A 26,174-nucleotide genomic window follows, 5' to 3' on the forward strand; every position below is an offset into this window, starting at 1 on the left:
CTAAGGAGGTCGGCGAGAAGACACACCAAAGCTTCTGGACCCGACCTCATTGATTATGTACCCTGGTGTTTCACCCAGTATTCAGTGGTAGGGCAGGCCTGGATGACGTGTAGTCCGCCATCGTCCCTGTGCGCCATATTGATAAGGTGTCAAACATCACTAACTCACCATTGAAGAAAGAAGGTCAACCGCCTGAAAGTGAAGATTGATCTCCGGGAACACTCTGTGGCCAGAAGATGGACCCCCTGAGAAAGAAGATAGATCTCCAGGAACATTCCGAGGCTGGATGATGGACTCCCTCCAGGACACTGAAACTGGAAGGTCCACCTGCAGATATTTCCCCCACCCACTGCTGTGGTGCTCTAGGATTGCAGAGGGCCTCCATCCTGAACTCCAGAGGCAGCCTCAGGCATTGTACAAATTAGTCCCGGTATCTACAAGCCACATTATTCCAAAGTGTTTCACACTGGCATGTTTTTCCACTGGCATCATGGAGAATCTGGCCTGGGGGGTTGGGGGCGTGGGGGGGTGGTGGGGGTGTTTGGGCCTTCATCTCATCCATTGCAAATGAGGTGAACACCAGCCTCCGGTGGGTTTTCCAACCCGCACTGGCAGGCAGCAGTGGAAGATCCCACTTTAAGTCCATGCCAACATGAAACCAATTTCTGGGCCTCTCACCATATTTTCCCACCATTGGTGGGGGCTTGGGAGAATTCCACCCATTGTGTTTTGTTTATTTCCCAAAATCTGATCTTGACAAAATACATATTCAGTATGTCAGGCTTTGAGCTAGATAGTGTAGATTCATTCAGGTTTCCATAAACCTCTTTGTCCATATCCCACGATGTGGAGATGCCGGCGTTGGACTGGGGTAGGCACAGTAAGAAGTCTCACGACACCAGGTTAAAGTCCAACAGGTGCTACTCGCCTGATGAAGGAACAGCGCTCCGAAAGCTCGTGATTCCAAATAAACCTGTTGGACTTTAACCTGATGTTCTGAGACTTTCGTATCGTGTCCATATCCCACTGCCACTGTGATCATGCACACTCAATTGATTAACGAATGGAAGCATGGGGAAATTGGTTTAGTCACCTTCCTATGGTACACGGGAATCTGTTATTGTAATTCAATCAGGCCTTCTTGGCGATTTTGTGAAGTAGCCCTGTCAGGTGATTCTGTTGCCGTGTGGCATTACAGCCAGGCTCTATCCCACTGTGTGAGAGTATCTTCCATGGTGACGAAGAATCCACAGCACAAAAGTGAATTGCAACTGCCTGCTTCCATTGTGTGATGAAATAGCTGGGAGTTACAAGGCAGATTCTTTAATAATGTCATTACACATGAACCTGAAGGTCAGGCAGTTTACAAATAGTGGTGGTCAGATAGAGTAACTGAATTGTAACACAATGCTGGTGATTTATTATTCTTGATATTAATATCAAGTATAGTATATTTGAATTGTAACTTGATACTTTTTATACGAAACTAATCATAGTAGATGAAACATGAATTGTGCAGTTGAGGGTGATGTAAGAATTGGAGGAATGCTGGTTTATAAATTCAGCCATGCAACTGTTTTTCAGGAGCTAACTTGCTTACTAATGCCCCAGATATGGCGAGGAGCAAACGTACATACATTTCTGCTGGTGATATGCTGTATGTGACATTGGAAAAGGACAAAAAATAGGCATTGATCCACACCAAAAGCAGGATTGGGACTTTTACGTATCAAATTGGGGTCTAATTCCTGCTTAAGGTGTCCTCTCCAGGATTGGTTTACCACGAAGTAGCCAGTGGTTGAAACCAGCATCACTGGCTGGAGAATCATTCTTTCAAATTGCCTACCAGGCATGAAAGATTTAGTGATATACAAAACAAAGAACAAAGAACAAAGAACAATACAGCACAGGAACAGGCCCTTCGGCCCTCCAAGCCCGCGCCGCTCCCCGGTCCAGGATTGAATCCTGAATCCAGGATCCTCGCCCAATTTTCCAGCCTATCTACATCCTAATATCCTATCCACCGAGCTGTCCCTCACAGCTACGATGCTTTGTTCATCACAACCTATTAACTCACCCCCACCCCCCCATTCCAGACCATGTGATCTCCAGGGAGAGGCGAAAACCCAGAGTGAAAACCCCAGGGCCAATATGGGGAAAAAAAAATCTGGGAAATTCCTCTCCGACCCCCTGTGGCGATCGAAACGAGTCCAGGAGATCACACTGGCCCTGATCAGAAAATGCTTCCCAACCCTATTCATTTCCACTTCTGCTTTACGAACACCATCTGAATTCCCTGCCCCCGAGACAGGTTCCCAACTATCCGCAGTCTCGCTCTGTACTGGCACCAGCAAGATGATCATAGAATGAAGCCTTGAAACGAGAAACAAAGAACAATTAGCCCGCGCCGCTCCCTGGTCCAAACTAGACCACTCTTTTGTATCCCTCCATTCCCACTCCGTTCATATAGCTGTCTAGATAAGTCTTAAACGTTCCCAGTGTGTCCACCTCCACCACCTTGCCCGGCAACACATTCCAGGCCCCCACGACCCTCTGTGTAAAATATGTCCTTCTGATATCTGTGTTAAACCTCCCCCCCTTCACCTTGAATGCAGAGCTTGATATGCAGAGCTTCTTCCAATCACAGGCCCACTATCAACATCCAAACCTGCTCCTGCGATTCTCAGACCCCCGTCCTCAGTGCATTTTGATTGTGGGCCTGACTCCCAGCCTGATCTAATCTCAGCCCCAAATGCCAGACCTACACACCTGAAGTCCACTAACTGCAGCCACTATTGACTACCTCTGTACTGGCAGCAGCTGTATGAATTCATTTATACATTCACCTGAAGAAGGGGCTTAGAGCTTCGAAAGCTTGTGTGGCTTTTGCTACCAAATAAACCTGTTGGACTTTAACCTGGTGTTGTTAAACTTCTTACTGTGTTTACCCCAGTCCAACGCCGGCATCTCCACATCATGAATTCATTTATACAGGCCTGTGGATCAAATATCGGGGGTGCCACAGGCTCCACCATTCAGGCATCAGGAATATTCCCTGTACCCCAAACCAAAAGAGAAAAAGCTGGAAAATCTCAGCAGGTCTGGCAGCATCTGTAAGGAGAGTAAAAAGCTGATGTTTCAAGTCCAAACGACCCTTTGTCAAAGCTAAAAGGCAGAGAAAGTGGGAGATATTTATACTGCAGGGTGTGGGAATGGAAGATGAGTTATAGCCACAGAAACCAGGGGAAAAGACTGCTAATGGCTGTTCAGAGAGAGAATAGAAGGTGTGAATGGCCAAACGGCATAGAAGCGAAAATGAAGATGTTGGAGGGGTGGGGGGAATGGATGGGACAGAGGTAAGATTCAGAAAAGGAGAAGCAAAGGGGGAGAAAAGGTAAGGGAAGGGGGATAAAGTAGGGGGAAAGAATAAGGGGGGGGGGAAGAAAAATGAAGAAAGGCAATAAAGAAATAAAAGGTAGAGGACAGTAAAAAATGAAATAAAATAGAATGAAAACAAAGGGTTCGAGGTGGGGTAGAGCAAATCATTTGAAGTTGTTGAATTCGATGTTGAGATCGGAAGGCTGTAAAGTTCCTAGCCGGAAGATGAGATGCTGTTCTTCCAGTTTGTGTTGAGCTTCACTGGAACATTGCAGCAAGCCAAGGACAGACATGTGGGCGTGGGGGCAGGATCGTGTGTTAAAATGGCAAGCAACCGGAAGGTCAGGGTCCTGATTGCGCACAGACCGAAGGTGCTCAGCAAAGCAATCACCCAGTCTACGCTTGGTCTCTCCGATATAGAGGAGACCACATTGGGAACAGCGAATACAATACACCAAATTGAAAGAGGTGCAAGTGAAACACTGCTTAACCTGGGTCCTAGTTACGCTTGTCTTTTTATGGGGTATGTGAAACATTCCTTGTTCCATGCTCCTGTTCAGACCTCAAAAAATTAATGAACTTCGCTTCCAGTTTCCACCCCTCCAGCGCCTTCAACTGGTCCATCTCAGACACTTCCCTTCCCTTCCTTGACCTTTCTGTCTCCATTTCTGGCAATAGACTATCTACCAATATCAGTTACAAGTCCACTGACTCCCAGAGCTATCTGGACTACAACTCTTCACACCCCACATCCTGTAAGGTCTCCATCCCTTTCTCTCAGCTCCTTCATCTCCATCGCATTTGTTCTGATGATGCCACCTTCCAAAGTGGTGCTGTGCTCCTTTTTCCTCAACCGTGGATTCTCATCTACAGTTGTTGACAGGGCCCTCAACAGCGTGCACTCCATCTCCCGCACCACGACCATCACCCCCTCCCTTCCCTCCCAGAACAAGGATAGAGTCCAGCCGTTTTATGCAAAGCTTAATCATTTCCGCCAACTCCAGTGTGATGCCACCGCCAAACACATCTTCCCTTCACTCCCTCTGTCAGCATTCCGCAGAGACCTTTCCCTCTGGGATAACCTAGTCCACTCCTCCACTATACCCAACACTCTCCCGTCACTCATGGCACCTTCCCATGTAATCGCGGAAGGTGTAACACCTGTCCCTTCACCTCTTCTATGCCCACCATTCAAGGTCCAAAACATTCATTCCAGGTTAAGCAGTGTTTCACTTGCACCTCTTTCAATTTGGTCTATTGTATTCGCTGCTCCCAATGTGGTCTCCTCTATATCGGAGAAACCAAGCGTAGACTGGGTGATCGCTTTGCTGAGCATCTTCGGTCTGTGCGCATTCAGGACCCTGACGCTTGCCATTTTAACACACGATCCTGCCCCCATGCCCACATGTCTGTCCTTGGCTTGCTGCAATGTTCCAATAAAGCTCAGCGCAAACTGGAGGAACAGCATCTCATCTTCCGGCTAGGCACATTACATCTTTCCGGTCTCAACATCAAATTCAACAACTTCAGATGATTTGCTCTACCCCACCTCGACCCCGTTGTTTTCATTTTATTTAATTTAATCTTTTACTGTTCTTTACCTTTTATTTCTTTATTGTCTTTCTTCATTTTTCTTCCCCCCCCCCCACTCTTCCCATACTTTATCCCCCTTCCCTTACCTTTTCACCCTCTTTGCTTCTCCTTTTCTGAATCTTACCTCTGTCCCATTCATTCCAGCCTCCTCTTCCCCCAACACCTTCATTTTAGCTTCTCTGCTGTTTGGCCATTCACACCTTCTATCCTCTCTGTGGACAGCTATTAGCAGTCTTTTCCTTTGGTTTCTGTGGCTATGATTCATCTTTCATTCCCACACACTGCAGTATAAATATCTCCCACTTTCTATGCCCTTTAGCTTTGACAAAGGGTCACCTGGACTCAAAACATCAGCTCTTTTCTCTCCTTACAGATGCTGCCAGACCTGCTGAGATTTTCCAACATTTTCTCTTTTGTTTTCAGATTCCAGCATCCGCAGTAATTTGCTTTTATCCCTGTACCCCATGTGTGCCAAAAATGGGCACATCCAGATATCTGGGTCTTGACTCTGTCCACCTTCTGCTGATGTCCCTTCTGCTTATACTTCACCTGCATCACTGGCTCATTGGTTCCTGGTCTATTGAACTCAAATACTTGTCCTTAGTTAGAAATTATATGACATTATTCTGCACTATCACTACAATTTCTTCAGCACTATGTTTAAGTTCACACCCCTTCTCTACATTTAGTAGAAGAGCCTTCACTTCCCCTGCATATTCATGATCCAGCACTCTAGCTGAATGTCCTGGCTGGTTGTATCTCTATCCATCCTCAAAAGCCTCTCTGCCTCTCTGCAACCCTCTTGTCCTGAAACTTCCCCCCCCCCCCCCCCCCCCCCCCCCCAAGCTCCTTCACTTTTGTCTTCATTCACCTTGGCAATTTTGTACACACGTGGAGTGATATTCGAGTTGTATATAACATAATATGATTAGTAGTTTAATAATAATAGGGTAGATATTCGTCTTCTGCACCTGGCTGCTAATCTGGCAGGATAATTACATACCCCTTCCAGAGGCTGTTTCATTTCCTTTCTATTTATTTTGCCAGAATGACAATTGGACTGAGTCAATAAAGAGGCAGCGATCTATTCTATCAGATGGAAATGGAAACCTTTCCCAATATTATTTCCAACCAGTACTAGCCTATAAATTGTGCATGGTTCATGTAGTTTTGGCATAGAGTGTGCAGAAATTGTTTTATACGATCCTGACGAGGGATGTAGAAGACTTTTTATCATTTTATTATTAATTTGTGCCCACGTTACAGGTACCGAGACACCATGAGGCCATCTAATCACCAACACAATGGACAACTGCTTTTATTTTTGATGGCGATGGTAAGTTTTCACAATGCATCGGTTTCTATTTCATAATTTATATTATGAATCAACATTTAATGATCGCTTAATGTGAGTTGAATTATGCCTTTGGTGTGACACGACTTCCTTTGTTGAGTGGAATCCTTGGCTGTTGTAAAGTTCTCAGGATTTCACTCACAAAGCGAGGTGGCTGATCTGCAGTTTCTGTCGAGTGTTTCTTGCACAAATATTTACCGAATGTGCTTTTGCCACACCTTTAACTCTGGGAGCCAGGAGTAGATTGCTTAACTGGAATCTGAATTCAGAGACAGGTTTCTTTGTTCACATACAGGAAAGCGGCAATTGAGAAACAGTTTGCCCGAGGAAATTATTTAAAAATTCAACGGCCTTACAACCGGCTGCTGGGATATCTCATTGGACCCCACCAGCTAAACTTTGACACTATTTCCCTTTTAAGATTGCTTATGTCACCTTTAATTGTGCTTAACTCAGCAAGGAACAGTAGGCATTTTATTAAACCCTGAGTTTATTGGTAGGTAGAGAAATTACTACAGGGCTTGCTGCAAATTTGAAGCCACAAACATACCTGTGTCTGCCACCCGGTAAAAAACAGCAAAAGCTGCTTGGCTGTTTAAAAAGCGCTGACAACTCTGAAAAACAAACCGAAGGCATTCATAAACAAGTTGTTGCAAGTGGCTCCTTCGCAAGTTAATGCCGATAACACAGTTATGTAGAGAAGTAACAATTAGTCAATGAATGACATAGGAGGACGAAGTATACTCAAAAGAATACATTTTGGAACCTACAAGGTACCAGGCTATTTTCAACCTGGTAATGTGTAAGGACAGTAAGAGTTTTAACAACACCAGGTTAAAGTCCAACAGGTTTATTTGGTCGCAAATGCCATTAGCTTTCAGAGCGCTGCTCCTTCGTCAGATGGAGTGGATATCTGCTCCATCTGACGAAGATACCCACTCCATCTGACGAAGGAGCAGCGCTCCGAAAGCTAATGGCACTTGCTACCAAATAAACCTGTTGGACTTTATAACCTGGTGTTGTTAAAATTCTTACTGTGTTTACCCCAGTCCAACGCCGGCATCTCCACACAATGTGTAAGGAGACAGGATTAAGTAAGTACCTTGTTGTAAAGATTTGTCTAGGCAAGGGTGATCATAACGTGATAGAACTTTGTATTCAACTTGAGGGTGAGAAATATGGGTCCATAGCTAGGGTCTTAAATTTAAAACAAGGTAATTACAAGGGTATGAAGACAGAGTAGGCTAAAGGCGGCTGGCAACATAGGTTGTTAAGGAAGATGGTAGAGGAGCAGTGGCAGACATTTAAGGAGATATTTCGTAACTCACAAGAAACATATAATCCATTGGGGAAGAAAGACTCTACCAGAGGGATTCACCATCCATGGCTAACTCAGGAGGTTAACAGTGGAATCAAACTGGACAAATTCCAGACAAATGTGAGGTAATGCACTTTGGAAGGTCTAATACAGATAGGAAATATACAGTAAATGGCAGAACCCTTAAGAGTATTGATAGGCAGAGGGATCTGAGTATACAGGTACACAGGTCACTGAAAGTGGCAACGCAGGTGGAGAAGGTAGTCAAGAAGGCATACGGCATGCTTGCCTTCATCAGCTGGGGCATTGAGTTTAACAATTGGCAAGTCATGTTGCAGCTTTATTGACCCTTAGTTAGGCTGCACTTGGAATATAGTGTTCAATTCTGGTCACCACACTACCAGAAGGATGTGGAGGTTTTGGAGAGGGTACAGAAAAGATTTACCAGGATGTTGCCTGGAATGGAGGGCATCAGCTATGAGGAGAGGTTGGAGAAACTTGGTTTGTTCTCACTGGAATGACGGAGGTTGAGGGGCGACCTGATAGAAGTCTACAAGATTATGAGGGGCATGGAAAACTTTTTCCCAGGGTGGAAGAATCAATTACTAGAGGCACAGGTTTAAAGTGCAAGGGGCAAGGTTTAAAGGAGATGTACGAGGCAGATTTTTTACACAGAGGGTGGTGGGTGCCTGGAACACGTTGCCGGGGGAGGTAGTGGAAGCGGATACAGTGGTGATTTTTAAGGGGCGCCTTGACACATACATGAACAGGATGGGAATAGAGGGATATGGTCCTCGGAAGGGTAGGGGGTTTTAGTTAAGTCGGGTAGCATGGTCAGTGCAGGCTTAGAGGGCCAAAGGGCCTGTTCCTGTGCTGTAATTTTCTTTGTTCTTTGAAAAGATGTGCAATGCTGCAATGATTAGTGGCAGGCCAGAATATTGGGAAAGTTTTAGAACCTAATATAAGACGACTAAAATTAATAAGGAGGGAGAAATTGCCCCAATTGCCCCCCCCCCCTTCACTCCAATGGGGAATCCACCAGCTCCCCACTTTCGGGGGACTAGTGGCCTGACCCCGCTGAAGTGAAGAGGGGCAATCAGGGCCGCCCAGGGTTGGGCGGTGGAAGGGTAGTGCCCCCAGGCATGGGCATCCTGGCAGTGCCAGCCTGGCCCCCAGCACTGCCCAAGGGTCAAAATGCCAATGTTCAGGGAGCACCTTGGCACTGCCCATTGGGCATGGGGGAGTGCCAAGGGGGTGTGGCCTATGGGGGGTGGGACCTAGGGGACGATCAGTGGGAGGTCCTGCTGCCACTCTACAGTCGGGATCGGTCGGGGAAGGAGGGAGGCCGGCGATGAGAGCGGGCTGGGGGGGGGGGGAGAGGTCAGCTGAGGGGGGGGTGTCAGTCTCCTGGGGGGTCGGCACTGTGAGGGGTGGGTCGGGACTGTGGGGGGGTGGGATTATTGTTGGGGGGGTTGCTGGAGATCATGGCTGGTCGGGAGGATGCGGGATCAGGTCTGAGCCCTGGAATGGTTGGGGGGGCCAGTGATTGGGCCTTGGGGGCGGGCAGAGAGCTTGCATTGCGGGGGTCCTGGGAATGGCCAATTACTCCAGTGAATTATTCCAGTTTTCACGCAAATTCAACACATAGAATTTTTTTGGGGAGAATTCCGCCCTATGTCTTGGATGAAGAGACTGACTGTACCTTAGCCAAATTTGCTGACGATATGAAGATAGGTAGGAAATAGAAAAGATATACATGATTTTTAATTTATGAGAGCCACATATAAAACCGGGAAAGGTGGATGATCTTTGGTCCTGGGAGGGGTTTAGGGCATGACAGTCCTGCTCTTCCTCTACCCAATAAAGGAAAGTTAATAAGTTAGCTAAATGGCCCATTTGATTTCACCTGATGGGAAAAGTTGCAGTGGTTTCACCACTCAGTCCAGGGTTAAAATTACAGTTAGATCCCACTGACATCATCGCATGGGCAGCACAGTGGCACAGTGGTTAGCACTGCTGCCTCACAGCGCCAGGGACCTGGGTTCAATTCCTGCCTTGGGTGACTGTCTTTGCAGAGTCTGCACATTCTCCCTGTGTCCGAGTGGGTTTCCTCCAGGTGCTCCAGTTTGGCAGATGGAGTATAACGTTAACAAATGCGAGGTTATTCACTTTGGAAGAAATAATAGCAAATTGTATTATTATCTAAATGGAAAGAAATTACAACATGCTGCTGTGCAGAGGGACCTGGGGGTCCTTGTGCATGAGACGCAAAAACCCAGTCTACAGGTGCAACAGGTGATCAAGAAGGCAAATGGGATGTTGGCCTATATCGCAAGGGGGATAGAATATAAAAGCAGAGATGTCTTGCTGCATCTGTACAGGGCATTGGTGAGGCCGCAGCTGGAATACTGTGTGCAGTATTGGTCCCCTTATTTGCAGAAGGATATATTGGCCTTGGAGGGAGTGCAGAGAAGGTTCAGCAGGTTGATACCAGAGATGAGGGGTGTTGATTATGAGGAGAGACTGAGCAGATTGGGTTTGTACTCGTTGGAATTTAGAAGGCTGAGGGGGGATCTTATAGAGACCTATAAGATAATGAAGGGGCTGAATAGGGTAGAGGTGGAGAGATTCTTTCCACTTAGAAAGGGGCTGGGTGAGATTGTGGTTGGTGCAGACTCGATGGGCTGATTGGCCTCCTTCTGAACTGTAGTGATCCTATGGATTTTATAATTTTGTGACAATGCTTCAATTAAAGAGCCATCTCTCTGATTCCAAGTCTTCGCAGCCTGATGAGTTGAGGCTTTCTTTGTCTTAAGCAATGCAAAGAGTGGGTTTCCCCTCTCAGCATTATCTAGAACTTTGTCCCTTGTCCTAATCTCTTCTTTGGTTGGCTGTTCAGTGTACTCCAACCATTGTGCCCTTCAAATAGCTTGATAAAAAAAAACTTGCCAATACGAAGCAACTTTTATGACCATAGAACATCCCAAGGTGCTTTACAGCTGATGAAGTGCTTTTGAAGTGTAGTCATTACTGTATCGTAGGAAAGTTAATTGCATTGCTTTTGCATATTATAGCTTTATTTGTATTTTAATTTCTCACTATTGCTGAAGTTTCACACACACAACTCGCTCTCACTTGTCAATTACTTGCTCGAAATATTGGATAATGTTCTGCTTTGAGCACATTTGGTGATCCAAGAGCAAAGTTTGTCCAACGTTGTGCTCGGTTTGAGAGGAGGTTTCTTTTTTTAAAATTGAGTTTCTGCTCCAACCCATATGTATATCTCTGACAATCAGTGTAACTGGACAGCGTTTAAAAACGCAAGCCATTCAAAATAAATTGCTTTAAAATATGCTCACCGATATACCTAAGAAGAGTGACTGATGCTGTTGCATTAACACAGCTACAAATGATTATGTGTGGAAAAGACCCTACAAAGTTGACCATGATAGACCATTCCCCATAAGGATGGAAGACTAAAGTAGCACTCCAAAGGATAAAAATCAAAATTTGTAAAAAAAACTTAAATAAAGATAATAATCGAAACCATAATTTTTTTCTTGGATGTGCCTATCCCATGTGACCCTGAGAAATTGATAGTAGATATTCCTTTTGAACTTCCTATATTTTTTTCAGTGGTTTGTTATAACTGATTGGCTTACTAGACAATTCCAGCGGGCAGTTAAGAGTCAACGATGTTGATGTAGGACTGGCATTCCATAAAGATAGATACAGATAGCAGAATTGTAAAAAGAAAATCAGGAAAATATAGACATGTGAAAGGAACGGGCAGACCGCTGGCAGATGTGACTTAATGTGGAGGTAACGTGCTTTGGGAGGGAAGGCAAGAAGTAGGAATGGATGCATTGAAAATATGTTGAAGAAAAATCATCTAAGAGTGACCTAGGTGTTCACTGAAAGTACGAGTGCAACTGAATGAAGGCATAAAAATACTAGCAACATTTTGGAATTCATAAAGAAGGACATGGACTGCAAAATAAAGGGACAATGAAACTTTTGTATAATATTGTGTGCAATTCTCAGCATCATATGAAGAAAATATATTAAAGCCACAGAGCACGTAATTGTCTGTTGATGTTCAGCAAAGGTAACTAGTAATAAGATGAAAATTGGAGATATTTAGACTATTTCCACAGGAATAGGAAAGGAAGAGAGGAGATTTAATAGAGGCTTTTAAATTTGCGAAGGGCTTTGATTGCCCTAATAAGAATCATAGAATCCTACAGTGCAGAAGGAGGCCATTTGGCCCATTGACTCTGCACTGATCACAATCCCATCCAGGCCTTATCTCCATAACCCCATGCATTTACCCAAGCTTGCCCCCCTGTCACTAAGGGGCAATTTAACATGGCCAATTCACCTATCCTGCACATCTTTGGACTGTGGGAGGAAACCAGAGCAGACACGGGGAGAATGTGCAAACTCCACACAGACAGTGACCCAAGCCGGTATTCAAAGCTGGGACCCTGTCGCTCTGAGTCAGCAGTGTTAACCACTGTGTCACCGTGCCGCCCAAGGAAAGCTTATTTCCTCTAACTGAAGAATCATTAAAAGGACTTATGATCAGGGTAGGTGAATGCCTAGTGGTGTTATCGTGGAGACTATTAATACAGCATTCATCTAATGTTCTGGGGGCCCAGATTCGAATCCCACCACAGCACATGGTGGAATTTGAATTTAATAAATATATCTGGAATTAAGAATCTACTGATGACCATGAAATCATTGTTGACTTTCAGCAAAACCCATCTGGTTCACTAATGTCCTTTAGGAAAAGAAATCTGGCATCCTTACCTGGTCTGGCCTACAAGTGACTCCAGAGTTACAGTAATGTTGACTCTAAACTGCCCTCCGAGGTGGCTTAGCAAGCCATTCAGTTCAATGGCAACTTGGGATGGGCAATAAATGCGGGCCAGCCAGCGACACCCATGTCCCACAAATGAATGGAAAAAAAATGTTTAAATGAGAGAGGTCAGGAGGAATTTATATATTTTTTAGATTGTTTGGATATAGAATATTTTGCTACAGAGAGTGGTAGAGGCAGAGGTCCCTGGGATAATTGGATAAATATTTGAAGCAGAGAAAGATGGAATGTGTGAGGGGAAATTCAGAGCAGTGAATTGCTGTAACATAAAACTGACACAGACCTGGACCAAATCACCTCCATCTGTGCTGAAATCCTCTATGGTTCTATGAAGTATGGGCTGTTTCAGCTTTGATGATCTTCAACAAAGATAGTTAACAAAATATGCATGCTCACCTGCCATGATCATTGAAAAGCACCAAAATCCGATTTGCAAGTATCTATCACTGATCTCTTTGAAATCAATATCCTGCTTGTACTTGTAATTGGTATGAAACTGAGGTCACACCTGCAGTTATCAGTTTGAAAATGTTAAATGTAATGACTGAGATAAACATGGTATAAGAACTTGTGTGATTGGTGTTTGTTCACTTACCTCCAACTTAGAGATAAATCTTAAAAATATCTTCTGACATAGACCACCTTTATTGAAGTTACAGTTCATCACAATCTCCTCTAATTCATTCTTTTCTTACCTTTGCCACCCTCGTCTTTCTTTTCTTACAACATTCAGGCACTTGATACCCATGATCAGTGACCCCAATCACTAGTCCCCAGAAAGTTCACCTCCTGTCAGCACTTGCAAAACTTGTAGGGGTGATGCTTTTCTGATATGTACTGGCAGCAAGTAAAGTTCTTTGCTGCCAACTTGTACCTAGAAAATGACCCAATCTGAGCTAGCTCCAGTTCCCTCTTACTACTTTCATCCCTGTGGCTGTCCTGCACTTTGGGGCCTGTCCACTTTTCCTGGTTTCTCAATGAAGAAAATTAAATGAGGGAAAAGCAAAATGACTTGGGTGAAAGAATAATAAAACAGTAACATGGGTTTATGAACATGTTGGGATCATTAACTGGCAGGCATCTTCCAAGTCTTCATCACCGTAAAGGGCAGTTACAGCATTGGGGCATAAGACCAGAAACGAATTCCTTCATTAAAATATTTGTCCATTGGAGAGCAAATTGTGGATGAATGAAAACTGAAGCAGAAAAAAGCCCAATGAGATATTCCTTAGCAGTGGAATACTGTGCAAAATACCTGTACATGCAAAACGTTTCAAACCTGTCTGGTGAGGGTGGGTGGTGGGTGGAGTAACATGATGTAAGCGCGGGAGTGGCTCGTCTTTTAATCCTTTTTTTATCCTGATGCACAACCCACGATTATCCGATCCTGATGTGTATAATCTGTGCTATGATCTTGGAAGATCCTCCCTAGATTTTGGTGAAGTGAAGCCGAGTTATGTCAGGGAAATCCTTGTTTGATCGAAGCGCTCAAAAATGGCTGGGATGGGGCCCGCTTTGCAGGGGTGGTTTCACTGGTGAGCGGGCCTACACTGCAGTGATGCTGTTGGCGTCGAGATGATGGCCACCATTATGGGTGAAGGTGTGGACGACGGTCTTGGCTCCCCGGCGCACATTATTGGTGCTCATTTTGAGGAATTGTGAGATATTCTTAAAAGGAAGGATGAAGCAGCGAAAAGAATCCTGGTCAGTTCTTGGAAATCCTGCTGCATGGTTTGTCAAGCATCCTGGCTGACCCGGGGAGATGGGACTGAAGAAGGATTGCCTGTGAGCCCGGTCTCACGTGGGGTGCTGGGATGAATTCCCGGCTGAATTTGAAATTGGCTGCCATGCTTTCACAATCTCAATTTAAGGGCTGGGTGTCTTGAGTTCAATGAAGCACATTGTACCCGGTCTTTGAGGCTGGAGGGTCGGTCGAAGATTCTGCCCATTGCTCTTACATTGCCTCATCCTCGGAGTTCGTTGAGAGGATTGGAGGCAGCCAGACATGTCAGGTCCTTGCCACGCAACGGGGCCTAGGCTTTTCTTTGCTATGAAACTCTGGATGGATCCTGGATATTGCTCCATGATCCTGTTATAGCTTTGGTCTTTTCAAGCTCCATGGCTGGTTATATTATCCTGCAGTTCATCATTAATCCTGAGCTTTGTTCCCTTAGATTTTAACCCTGATTTTGTGGTAGTGTCTTTTATCCTGACAGGTGTGTATGATATATAAGCATAAGGGCGTTTGTCGCCTGTTATCCTGATATATTGCGAAAATCAGGATTCTCTATCCCTTTTTCTTTATGATGGTGTTCGTCCATAGGTGTGTTCAGATGGTGGAACGGGGGAGGCTGGGGTTTAATTGTTTGTGGGTCTCCTTCTTTCCATTGGGGAGTGTGCTGAGTAGATTGTCTGACATGAGGGCTGTGTGGTTTTTATCTGGTTTTTCTTTTTATCTGTAATCCTTGCATTTCCACTGGAGGAGTACAACATTTAGTACCCTTCATTTTTTTTTTAAGATGAGTCCTGCTATTCCTTATTCTTAGACTGTGACCCCTAGTTCTGGACTTCCCCAACATTGGGAACATTCTTCCTGCATCTAGCCTGTCCAGTCCCATCAGGATTTTATATGTTTCTATGAGGTCGTCTCTCATTCTTCTAAATTCCAGTGAGTACAAGCCCAGTCAATCCAATCTCTCTTCATATGTCAGTCCTGCCATTCCTGGAATCAGTTTGGTGAACCTTCGCTGGACTCCCACAATAGCAAGGATGTCCTTCCTCAGACTAGGAGACCAAAATTGCACAGGATACTCAAGCTGTGGCCTCACCAAGGCCCTGTTTAACTGCAGCAAGACATCTTTACTCCTATACTCAAATCCTCTTGCTATGAAGGCCTGCATGCCATTAGCTTTCCTCACCGCCTGCTGTACCTGCATGCCAACCTTCAGCGACTGTTTCACCATGACACCAAGGTCACGTTGCACTTCTCCTTTTCTTAAACTGCCACCATTCAGATAATAATCTCCTTTCCTGTTTTTTGCCACCAAAGTTGGCAACCTCACATTTAACCACACTATATTGTATTTGCCCACTCAGTCAGCCTGTCCAAGTCACCCTGCGGCCTCTTAGCATCCTCCCCACAGCACATGCCACCACCCAGCTTAGTGTCATCTGCAAATTTGGAGATATTGCATTCAATTCCTTCGTCCAAATCATTAATGTATATTGTGAATAGCTGAGGTCCCAGCACTGAACCCTGCGGTATCCTACTAGTCACTGCCTGCCACTCTGAAAAAGACCCGTTTATTCCCACTCTCTGCTTCCTGTCTGCCAACCAGTTCTCCATCCATGTCAATACATTGCCTCCAATACAATGAGCTTTAATTTTGCTCAGTAATCTCTTGTGTGGGATCTTGTCAAAAGCATTTTGAAAGTCCAGATACACAACATCCACTGGTTCACCCTTGTCCACTCTACTGGTCACATCCTCAAAAATTCCAGACGTTTGTCAAGCAACATTTCCCTTCAGTGAATCCATGCTGACTCGGACCAATCCTATCACCGCTTTCCAAATGTTCAGTTATTGCATCCTCAATAATTGACTCCAGCATTTTCCCCACAACTGATGTCAGACTAACTAGTCTATAATTCCCGGTTTTCTCTCAACCTCTTTTTGTTAAAAGTGGGGTTACATTAGCTATCCTCCAATCCACTGGAACTCTTCCAGAGTCTATAGAATGCTGGAAAATGATCACCACTATTTCTCAGGCCACTTTCTTGAGTACTCTGGGATGCAGATCATCAGGCCCCTGGGGATTTATTGGGTTTTAATCCCAGCAATTTCCCCAATGTCGCAGCGACAGGAATGGTTGTTGCAGATTCCGGGGTTTAGATGTTTCAGTAAGGGCAGGGAAAGTGGTAAAAGAGGTGGAGGTGTGGCATTGTTAGTCAAGGACAGTATTACGGTGGCAGAAAGGATGTTTGACGAGGACTCGTCTACTGAGGTAGTATGGGCTGAGGTTAGAAACAGGAAAGGAGAGGTCACCAGGTTGGGAGTTTTCTATAGGCCTCCGAAAAGTTCCAGAGATGTAGAGGAAAGGATTGCAAAGATGATTCTGGATAGGAGCGAAAGTAACAGGGTGGTTGTTATGGGGGATTTTAACTTTGCAAATATTGACTGGAAGAGCTATAGTTCGAGTACTTTAGATGGGTCAGTTTTTGTCCAATGTGTGCAGGAGGGTTTCCTGACACAATATGTAGATGGGCCAACAAGAGGCGAGGCCACATTGAATTTGGTACTGGGTAATGAACCAGACCAGGTGTTAGATTTGGAAGTAGGGGAGCACTTTGGTGGTAGTGACCACAATTCGGTTACGTTTACTTTCGCGATGGAAAGGAATAGGTTCATACTGAAGGGCAAGAGTTATAGCTGGGGGAAAGGAAATTATGATGCAATTAGGAGAGATTTAGGATGCATAGGTTGAGGAAGGAAACTGCAGGGGATGGACACAATTGAAATCTGGAGCTTGTTCAAGGAACAGGTACTGGGTGTCCTTGATAAGTATGTACCTGTCAGGCAGGGAGGAAATGGTCGAGTGAGGGAACCGTGGTTTACTAAAGAAGTTGAATCTCTTGTGAAGAGGAAGGAGACTTATGTAAAGATGAGACGTGAAGGCTCAGTTAGGGTGCTTGAGAGTTACAAGTTAGCCAGGAAGGACCTAAAGAGAGAGTTAAGAAGAGCCAGGAGGGGGCATGAGAAGTCTTTGGCAGATAGGATCAAGGAAAACCCTAAAGTTTTCTATCGGTATGTCAGGAATAAAAGAATGACTAGGGCAAGATTAGGGCCAGTCAAGGACAGTAGTGGGAAGTTGTGCATGGAGCCTGAAGAGATAGGAGAGGCGCTAAATGAATATTTTTCGTCAGTATTCATGCAGCAAAAAGACAATGTTGTCGAGGAGAATACTGAGATACAGGCTATTGGACTAGACGGGATTGAGGTTAATAAAGAGGAGGTGTTAGCAATTCTGGAAAGTGTGAAAATAGATAAGTCCCCTGGGCCGGATGGGATTTATCCCAGGATTCTCTGGGAGGCTAGGGAGGAGATTGCAGAGCCTTTGGCTTTGATCTTTATGTCGTCATTGTCTATAGGAATAGTGCCAGAAGACTGGAGGACAGCAAATGTTGTCCCCTTATTCAAGAAGAGAAGTAGAGACAACCCTGGTAATTATAGACCAGTGAGCCTTACTTCTGTTGTGGGCAAAGTTTTGGAAAGGATTATAAGAGATAGGATTTATAATCACCTAGAAAGGAATAATTTGATTCGGGAAAGTCAACACGGTTTTGTGAAGGGTAGGCCATGCCTCACAAACCTTATTGAGTTCTTTGAGAAGGTGACCAAAGAGGTGGATGAGGGTAAAGCAGTTGATGTGGTGTATATGGATTTCAGTAAAGCATTTGATAAGGTTCCCCACGGTAAGCTATTGCAGAAGATATGGAGGCATGGGATTGAGGGTGATTTAGCGGTTTGGATCAGGAATTGGCTAGCTGTAAGAAGACAGAGGGTGGTGGTTGATGGGAAATGTTCATCCTGGAGTTCAGTTACTTGCGGTGTACTGCAAAGATCTGTTCTGGGGCCACTGCTGTTTGTCATTTTTATAAATGACCTGGATGAGGGTGTAGAAGGATGGGTTAGTAAATTTGCGGATGACACTAAAGTCGGTGGAGTTGTGGACAGTGCGGAAGGCTGTTGCAGGTTACAGAGGGACATAGATAAGCTGCAGAGCTGGGCTGAGAGGTGGCAAATGGAGTTCAACGCGGAAAATTGTGAGATGATTCACTTTGGAAGGAGTGACAGGATTACAGAGTACTGGACTAATGGTAAGATACTTAGTAATGTGGATGAACAGAGAGATCTCGGTGTCCATGTGCATAGATCCCTGAAAGTTGGCACCCAGGTTGATAGGGTTGTTAAGAAGGCGTACGGTGTGTTAGCTTTTATTGGTAGAGGGATTGAGTTTCGGAGCCAGGAAGTCATGTTGCAGCTGTACAAAACTCTGGTGTGGCCGCACTTGGAGTATTGCGTACAGTTCTGGTCACCGCATTATAGGAAGGATGTGGATGCATTGGAAAGGGTGCAGAGGAGATTTACCAGGATGTTGCCTGGTAAGATGGGAAGGTCTTATGAGGAAAGGCTGAGGGACTTGAAGTTGTTTTCGTTAGAGAGAAGAAGGTTAAGAGGTGACTTAATAGAGGCATACAAGATGATCAGAGGATTAGATAGGATGGATAGTGAGAGCCTTTTTCCTCGGATGGTGTTGGCTAGCACGAGGGGACATAGCTTTAATTGAGGGGTGAGAGATATAGGACAAATGTTAGAGGTAGGTTCTTTACTCAGAGTGTAGTAAGGGCGTGGAATGCCCTGCCTGCAGCAGTGGTGGACTCGTCAACGTTGAGAGCGTTCAAGTGGTCATTGGATAAACATATGGATGATATTGGAATAGTGTAGGTTAGATGGGCTTTACATTGGTTTCGCTGGTCGGCACAACATCGAGGGCCGAAGGGCCTGTACTGCGCTGTAATGTTCTATGTTCTAATACAATTTCCTGATTAATAAGGATTTCTTTTAGTTCCTCCTTCATGCTAGACCCTCTGTCCCCTTGTATTTCTGGAAGGTTATTTGTGTCCTCTTTAGTGAAGACAGATCCAAAGTATTTGTTCAGCTGGTCTGCCATCTCTTTGTTGCCCATTATGAATTCACTTGTTTCTAACTGTAAGGGACCTATATTTGTCTTTACCAGTCTTTTTCTCTTCACATATCTATAGAAACCTTTGCAATCAGTTTTTATGTTTTCTGCAAGCCTATTCTTGTATTCTATTTTCCCCCTCCGAATTAAACCCTTTGTCCTCCTCTGCTGGATTTTAAATTTCTCTCAGTCCTCAGATTTGCTGCTTTTTCTGGCCAATTTATATGCCTCCTCTTTGGCTTTAACACTATCCCTGATTTCTCTTGTTAGCCATGGATGAGCCACCTTCCCCGTTTCACTCTTACGCCAGACAGGGATGTACAGTTCTTGAAGTTTATCCATGTGTTCTTTAAATGTCTGCCATTGCCTATTCACTGTCAACCCCTCAAGCATCATTTGCCAGTTTATCCTAGCCAATGCATGTCTCATACCATCAAAGGTCCTCAAGTTCAGGACCCTAGTCTCAGATTTAATTGTGTCACTCTCCATCTTAATGATGAATTCTACCATACTATGGTCACTCTTCCCCAAAGGATCTCGCACCACAAGGTTGCTGATTAATCCTCTCTCATTACACAGTATCCAGTCTCGGATGGCCTGCTCCCTAGCTGGTTCCTCAACATATTGGTCGAGAAAACCATTCCTTATTCCAAAAAATCCTCCCCCATTGCGTTGCTACCAGTTCGGTGAGCCCAATCAATATGCAAATTGAAGTCATCCATAATAACTGCTGTACCCTCACTACACCTATCTCTAATTTCCTGCTTGATGCCACCCCCAACCTCACTACTACTGTTTGGTGGTCTGTACATAACTCCCACTAGCACTTTTTGTCCTTTGGCGTTCCGCAACTCCACCCATACAGATTCCACATCATCGAGGTGAATGTCCTTCCCTACTATTGCATTAATCTCCTCTTTAACCAGCAATGCTACCCCATCCATCTATCTTTCCTGAATATTGAATACCCCTGGATGTTGAGTTCCCATCCCTGGTCACCCGGGAGCCAGGTCTCCGTGATCCCAATTACAACATATCCGTTAATGACTATCTGCATGGTTAATTCTTCCACCTCCTTAGAAGCACTCCTCGTATTTTAATTGGTTTGGCTTTATAAATCCTTGCTGTGGATGAGGATAATCTCGCATTAGAACTATTGTGGTCATGTTTTTATTTTGTATTTTAGTTTTTATAAGATTAAAGAACCCTTCCTTGTTTCCTGAGAATGTACAGGCAGATCAAGTATAGAACATAGAACATAGAACATAGAACATTACAGCGCAGAACAGGCCCTTCGGCCCACGATGTTGCACCGACCAGTTAAAAAAAAACTGTGACCCTCCAACCTAAACCAATTTCTTTTCGTCCATGAACCTATCTACGGATCTCTTAAACGCCCCCAAACTAGGCGCATTTACTACTGATGCTGGCAGGGCATTCCAATCCCTCACCACCCTCTGGGTAAAGAACCTACCCCTGACATCGGTTCTATAACTACCCCCCCTCAATTTAAAGCCATGCCCCCTCGTGCTGGATTTCTCCATCAGAGGAAAAAGGCTATCACTATCCACCCTATCTAAACCTCTAATCATCTTATATGTTTCAATAAGATCCCCTCTTAGCCGCCGCCTTTCCAGCGAAAACAATCCCAAATCCCTCAGCCTCTCCTCATAGGATCTCCCCTCCATACCAGGCAACATCCTGGTAAACCTCCTCTGCACCCTCTCCAAAGCCTCCACATCCTTCCTGTAATGTGGGGACCAGAACTGCACACAGTACTCCAAGTGCGGCCGCACCAGAGTTGTGTACAGTTGCAACATAACGCTACGACTCCTAAATTCAATCCCCCTACCAATAAACGCCAAGACACCATATGCCTTCTTAACAACCTTATCTACTTGATTCCCAACTTTCAGGGATCTATGCACACATACACCTAGATCCCTCTGCTCCTCCACACTATTCAAAGTCCTCCCGTTAGCCCTATACTCAACACATCTGTTATTCCTACCAAAGTGAATTACCTCACACTTCTCCGCATTAAATTCCATCCGCCACCTCTCGGCCCAACTTTGCAACCTGTCTAAGTCTTCCTGCAAACTACGACACCCTTCCTCACTGTCTACCACACCACCGACTTTGGTGTCATCAGCAAATTTGCTAATCCACCCAACTATACCCTCATCCAGATCATTAATAAATATTACAAACAGCAGTGGCCCCAAAACAGATCCTTGAGGTACACCACTTGTAACCGCACTCCATGATGAATATTTACTATCAACCACCACCCTCTGTTTCCTATCCGCTAGCCAATTCCTGATCCAATTTCCTAGATCACCCCCAATCCCATACATCTGCATTTTCTGCAGAAGCCTACCATGGTGAACCTTATCAAACGCCTTACTAAAATCCATATATACCACGTCCACTGCCTTGCCCCCATCCACCTCCTTGGTCACTTTCTCAAAAAACTCAATAAGGTTAGTAAGGCACGACCTACCTGCCACAAAACCATGCTGACTATCACCTATCAATTCATTACTCTCCAAATAACTATAAATCCTATCCCTTATAATTTTTTCCAACATCTTGCCGACAACAGAAGTGAGACTCACCGGTCTATAATTCCCGGGGTATCCTGGATAACATTGGGGGCAGAATTTTCCCATCCCCCCTGCCACGGGAAACATAGTGGGCGGGACAGAAAATTCAGCGTACTATGCAAAGGTCCGTTGACCTCGGGTGGGAATTTCCAGTTGGGGCGAGCACGGCCGGAAAATCCCGTGCTGGGTCTTTTTTTCTCTGTCGTTGTCATCTCTGGTGATGTTGCAGTGGGGGAATTATGTTTTGGTGCACGTCCAGGTGTAGCTGACTAATGCTTGAATATCTAGCTTTGTTAGGTTGGTCTGCTATTTTGATTTGGCTACGCAGGCCGTGGCAGTGGTTGTTTGATTATTCGGATGCATGTTGTCCAGTTGTTAGGGTTTCTCCGATGAGCAGTAAATAGTTGAATCTTGTTGATAGTGGAGCCTAAATGGCACTTTCGGGGTTCCTAGAATGAGGACTAGTTGGAGCGTAAGAGTGATGTGAGTAATCTTGCTTTGTTGGCCCTTTTTGTTGGGTGCTGTAAAGCAAGTCAGGACAGTAATGGCTGCATTTATCTGGGTTAGGGGATGGGTATGTTAGACGGGGGAGTAGGTTGCCACCCTATCCCCCTAAGGTATCCCCTTCTGGGGGCTTCTAGACTGTTCTTCTTTTTGAGTTTACTTCCTCTGGGGTTGTGGTGCCCTGTTGGTTGCGGGACCCAAGTGTGAATATAGGTGTTAGTGGCTCAGAATTGTCGGAGTCTTTCTTTGATTGGAGATGGGGCTGGTTGGAGGAATAGGTCACCTCCTCCAAATGATCTTATATGGAGACTTCCAGCCTGTCCTCCTTTTAGGTTTGGGCTCTCCTTGGAGGGGCTAGTGGGGGAACGGGGGGGAGGGGGGTGCGGGGGGTGGTTGCTGGTGGTTGTTGCGGTATCCTGTTCATGGTAAGGTTCTGCTGTTCTGTTCCTGGTATCCTTCTTATGAAAGTGGATGCTGAAAGGCTATATTGGCATTTATTGAACAATCCTGATGCTCTCCTCTTTTGGGGCTTCCTCTCTTTATCCTGACGGATGGGGTGTTACAGGCTCTGATTTGTTTGGGTTATCCTAATGGGTTTCCTTATCTTGTTGGGAGGAGGAGGGTTGTATTTCTCCCCAATATGCTCTGCTGGTGGGTGTCTTGATGGTTGTTAAGACTTACACAGATCTACAGGGTGTGATTTCACAGGTGCTGAAGGACATTTTGTTGACATAAAGGCTTTGTTACATTTCTCATGGAGACTAATAAGAAAAGAGATGAATTTTCCAGAATCGCAGTACTAAAGTTCATGTTTTAAGATGTTTACTTTTACTGTCGGAAACATGCTAAAATTAACATGGAATAAACACTACTTAACAGGCAACTAATCCATCAACTAAAGAAAAAGTGCTTCCCATTAACAAACTAACACAATGAGGATGCTTTCTGACACTGTATGCCACACTGCCAACAGATATGTATCCTTGAAGATTAAATTCCAGAATCCTCTCAGCATTTCACTCGTAGGTCCCCTTCTCCCTGCCACACCAGGGTGAGTCGTCCAGTGTCCTTTGAAAACCATTCTGCTCAGTCATCTCAGTATCCTTGGCACGACTTCCAGCAGTGAGGCCCATTCTAGCGACTCCTTAGCACTTAAATGCCCGCAAGTCCCACCTCTTTGTGCAGAGAACAAGTTTTCACCAGCAACCTAGTTGATGGTTAACAAAAAACAGTCTTTATCTCCGCTTTTCACAGCAGCAGCTGTTCCTGTCTCCCTTTCAATGTCATGGCGCTCTGCCATTGACCACTCCCTCAACCAGGGACGTTCCAATAATGCACAGCTTTCCCAGGATTTCATTAGGAGGGCGGGGGTTTAGGATATACAGGTGTGCTTGTTCTTCTCCAGTTAGTTCCCGCTGCCTCCACTTGTGTTCCACCTTGTCCTGCAAGAGAGAGGAAAATTTGTCAGTGAGCGTTGTGAAATATTTTTGGATGATGTCGTTGCCATAGTTGAACAACTGGCAGTGTGAACACACTGTGCATTGTGTGTGTGAGGTTTGCAGCAGTCCTAAATGTATGAGGATGCAGTGGAGTATGTGAATGTTAGGTATGAGTCCTAATTGACAGAGATTGATGGTAGGTGAGAGATGGACATGTGGTGAATTAAGAAGTGGCTGAGGATGGTGGAGCACTTGATAGGATATGACAATTGAAGATTCATTGACTGACCTTCTCCATTCATGTGAGGTCATTGTACTTCTTGCGCCACTGCATCTAGGTTTTGAAGTTTGACTCCTGGCATTGACCTCCATGGTTATCTAATCCTACTCATTGCCTTTTGATCGTAAGTCTGGAGGGTCTCCTGGCTTTCTCTGAACAGAGGACATTTTTCCTTTTTTCTATCTCCTCCACTAACACTGCATTGAATGTTAGGAAACCTTGGAGCCTGCACTCTCTATTTTTTTGTATTGATTCATGGGACATGGGCAGCGCTGGCTGGCCAGCATTTATTGCCCATTCCTGGTTACATAGAAACAAAGAAACTAGAAGCAGAAGTAGGCCATTCGGCCCTTCGAACCTGCTCCGCCATTAATTTTGATCATGGTTGATCATCAAATTTAATATCCTGATCCCCCCCCTTCCCTCCATAACCCTTGATCCCTTTAGCCCCAAGAGCTATATCTAATTTCTTCCTGAAATCGGACATTCTGTGGTAGTGAATTCCACACATTCACCACCCTCTGGGTGAAGAAATTTCTCCTCACCTCAGTTCTAAAAGGTTTACCCCTTATCCTCAAACTATGACCCCTAGTTCTGGACTCCCCCACCATTGGCAACATTCTTTCTGAATCCACCCTGTATAATCCTGTTAAAATTTTATAAGTTTCTATGAGATCCTCTCTCATTCTTCTAAACTCCAGTGAATATTATCCTAACTGACTTAGTCTCTCCTCATATGACAGAACTGCCATCCCAGGAATCAGCCTGATAAACCTTCGCTGTACTCCCTCTATAACAAGGACATGCTTCCTCAGATAAGAACACCAAAACTGCCCACAATACTCGAGATGTGGCCTCACCAACGCCCTTAACAATGCAGCAAAACATCCCTATCTCTATACTCAAATCCTCTTGCTATGAGCGGCACAGGCTCGGAGGGCCGAAGGGCCTGTTTCCTGTGCTGTACTGTTCTTTGTTCTTTGAAGGCCAACATACCATTTGCCTTCTTTACTGCCTGTTGTACCTGCGTGCTTACTTTCAGCGACTGATGCACGAGGACTCCAATGTCTCGTTGAGTATCCACCTCTCTCAGTTTACACCCACTTCAGTAATAATCTGTCTTCCTATTATTGCTACCAAAATGGATAACCTCACGTTTATCCACATTATACTGCATTAGTTGCCCTTGAAGGTGGTGGTGAGCTGCCTTCTTGAATCGCTGCAGTCCATGTGCTGTGGGTTAACCCACAATGCCGTTAGGGAGGGAATTCCAGGATTTTGACCCAGCGACTGTGAAGGAATGGCGATATACATCCAAGTCAGGACGGTGAGTGGCTTGGGAGGAACTTGCAAGTGGTGGGTGGGTTTGGAAGGTGCTGTCTAAGGATCTTTGGTGAATTGCTGCAGTGCATCATGTAGATAGTACACACTGCTGCTACTGAGCGTCGGTGGTGGAGGGAGTGGATGTTTGTGGATATGGTGCTAATCAAGCGGGCTGCTTTGTCCTGGATGTTGTCAAGCTTCTTGAGTGTTGTTGGAGCTGCACCCATCCAGGCAAGTGGGTAGTTTTTCAACACACTCCTGACTTGTGCCTTGTTGATAGTGGACAGGTTTTGGGGAGTCAGGAGGTGAGTTATTCGCCGCAATATTCCTAGCCTCTGACCTACTCTTCTAGCACTGTGTTTATGTGGTGAGTCCAGTTGAGTTTCTGGTCAATGGTTACCCCAAGGATGTTGACAGTGGGGGATTCAATGATGGTAAACACCATTGAATGTCAAGGGGGGGTGGTTAAAGTGTCTCTTATTGTTTATGGTCATTGCCTGGCATTTGTGTGGCGTGAATAGAACATAGAACATAGAACAGTACAGCACAGAACAGGCCCTTCGGCCCACGATGTTGTGCCGAGCTTTATCTGAAACCAAGATCAAGCTATCCCACTCCCTATCATGTTACTTGCCACTTGTCAGCCCAAGCCCGGATATTGTCCAGCTCTTGTTGCATTGTTGTGTCCTTCTTATTGTTTCAGGGGTCTGATTCATTACCTGCATGACTCCTAGCGCTTGCTGCAGCCACA

At 45.1% G+C, this 26,174-nt stretch overlaps 1 protein-coding gene across 3 annotated transcripts in view; it reads left to right on the forward strand.

Annotated features, from left to right (window-relative positions):
• cdh17 (cadherin 17, LI cadherin (liver-intestine)) overlaps window positions 1-26,174 on the forward strand; it is a 111,252-nt gene that overhangs the window by 6,140 nt on the left and 78,938 nt on the right. For all 3 annotated transcript variants that reach the window (XM_078215983.1, XM_078215981.1, XM_078215982.1), the window contains one exon: window positions 6,238-6,307. In XM_078215983.1, coding sequence (XP_078072109.1) covers window positions 6,251-6,307 — 57 coding nt within the window. In that variant the 5' untranslated portion in view covers window positions 6,238-6,250. The remainder of the gene's footprint in view (window positions 1-6,237; window positions 6,308-26,174) is intronic.

Source organism: Mustelus asterias, chromosome 7, assembly GCF_964213995.1.
Source record: "Mustelus asterias chromosome 7, sMusAst1.hap1.1, whole genome shotgun sequence".
Lineage (NCBI taxonomy): Eukaryota > Metazoa > Chordata > Chondrichthyes > Carcharhiniformes > Triakidae > Mustelus > Mustelus asterias.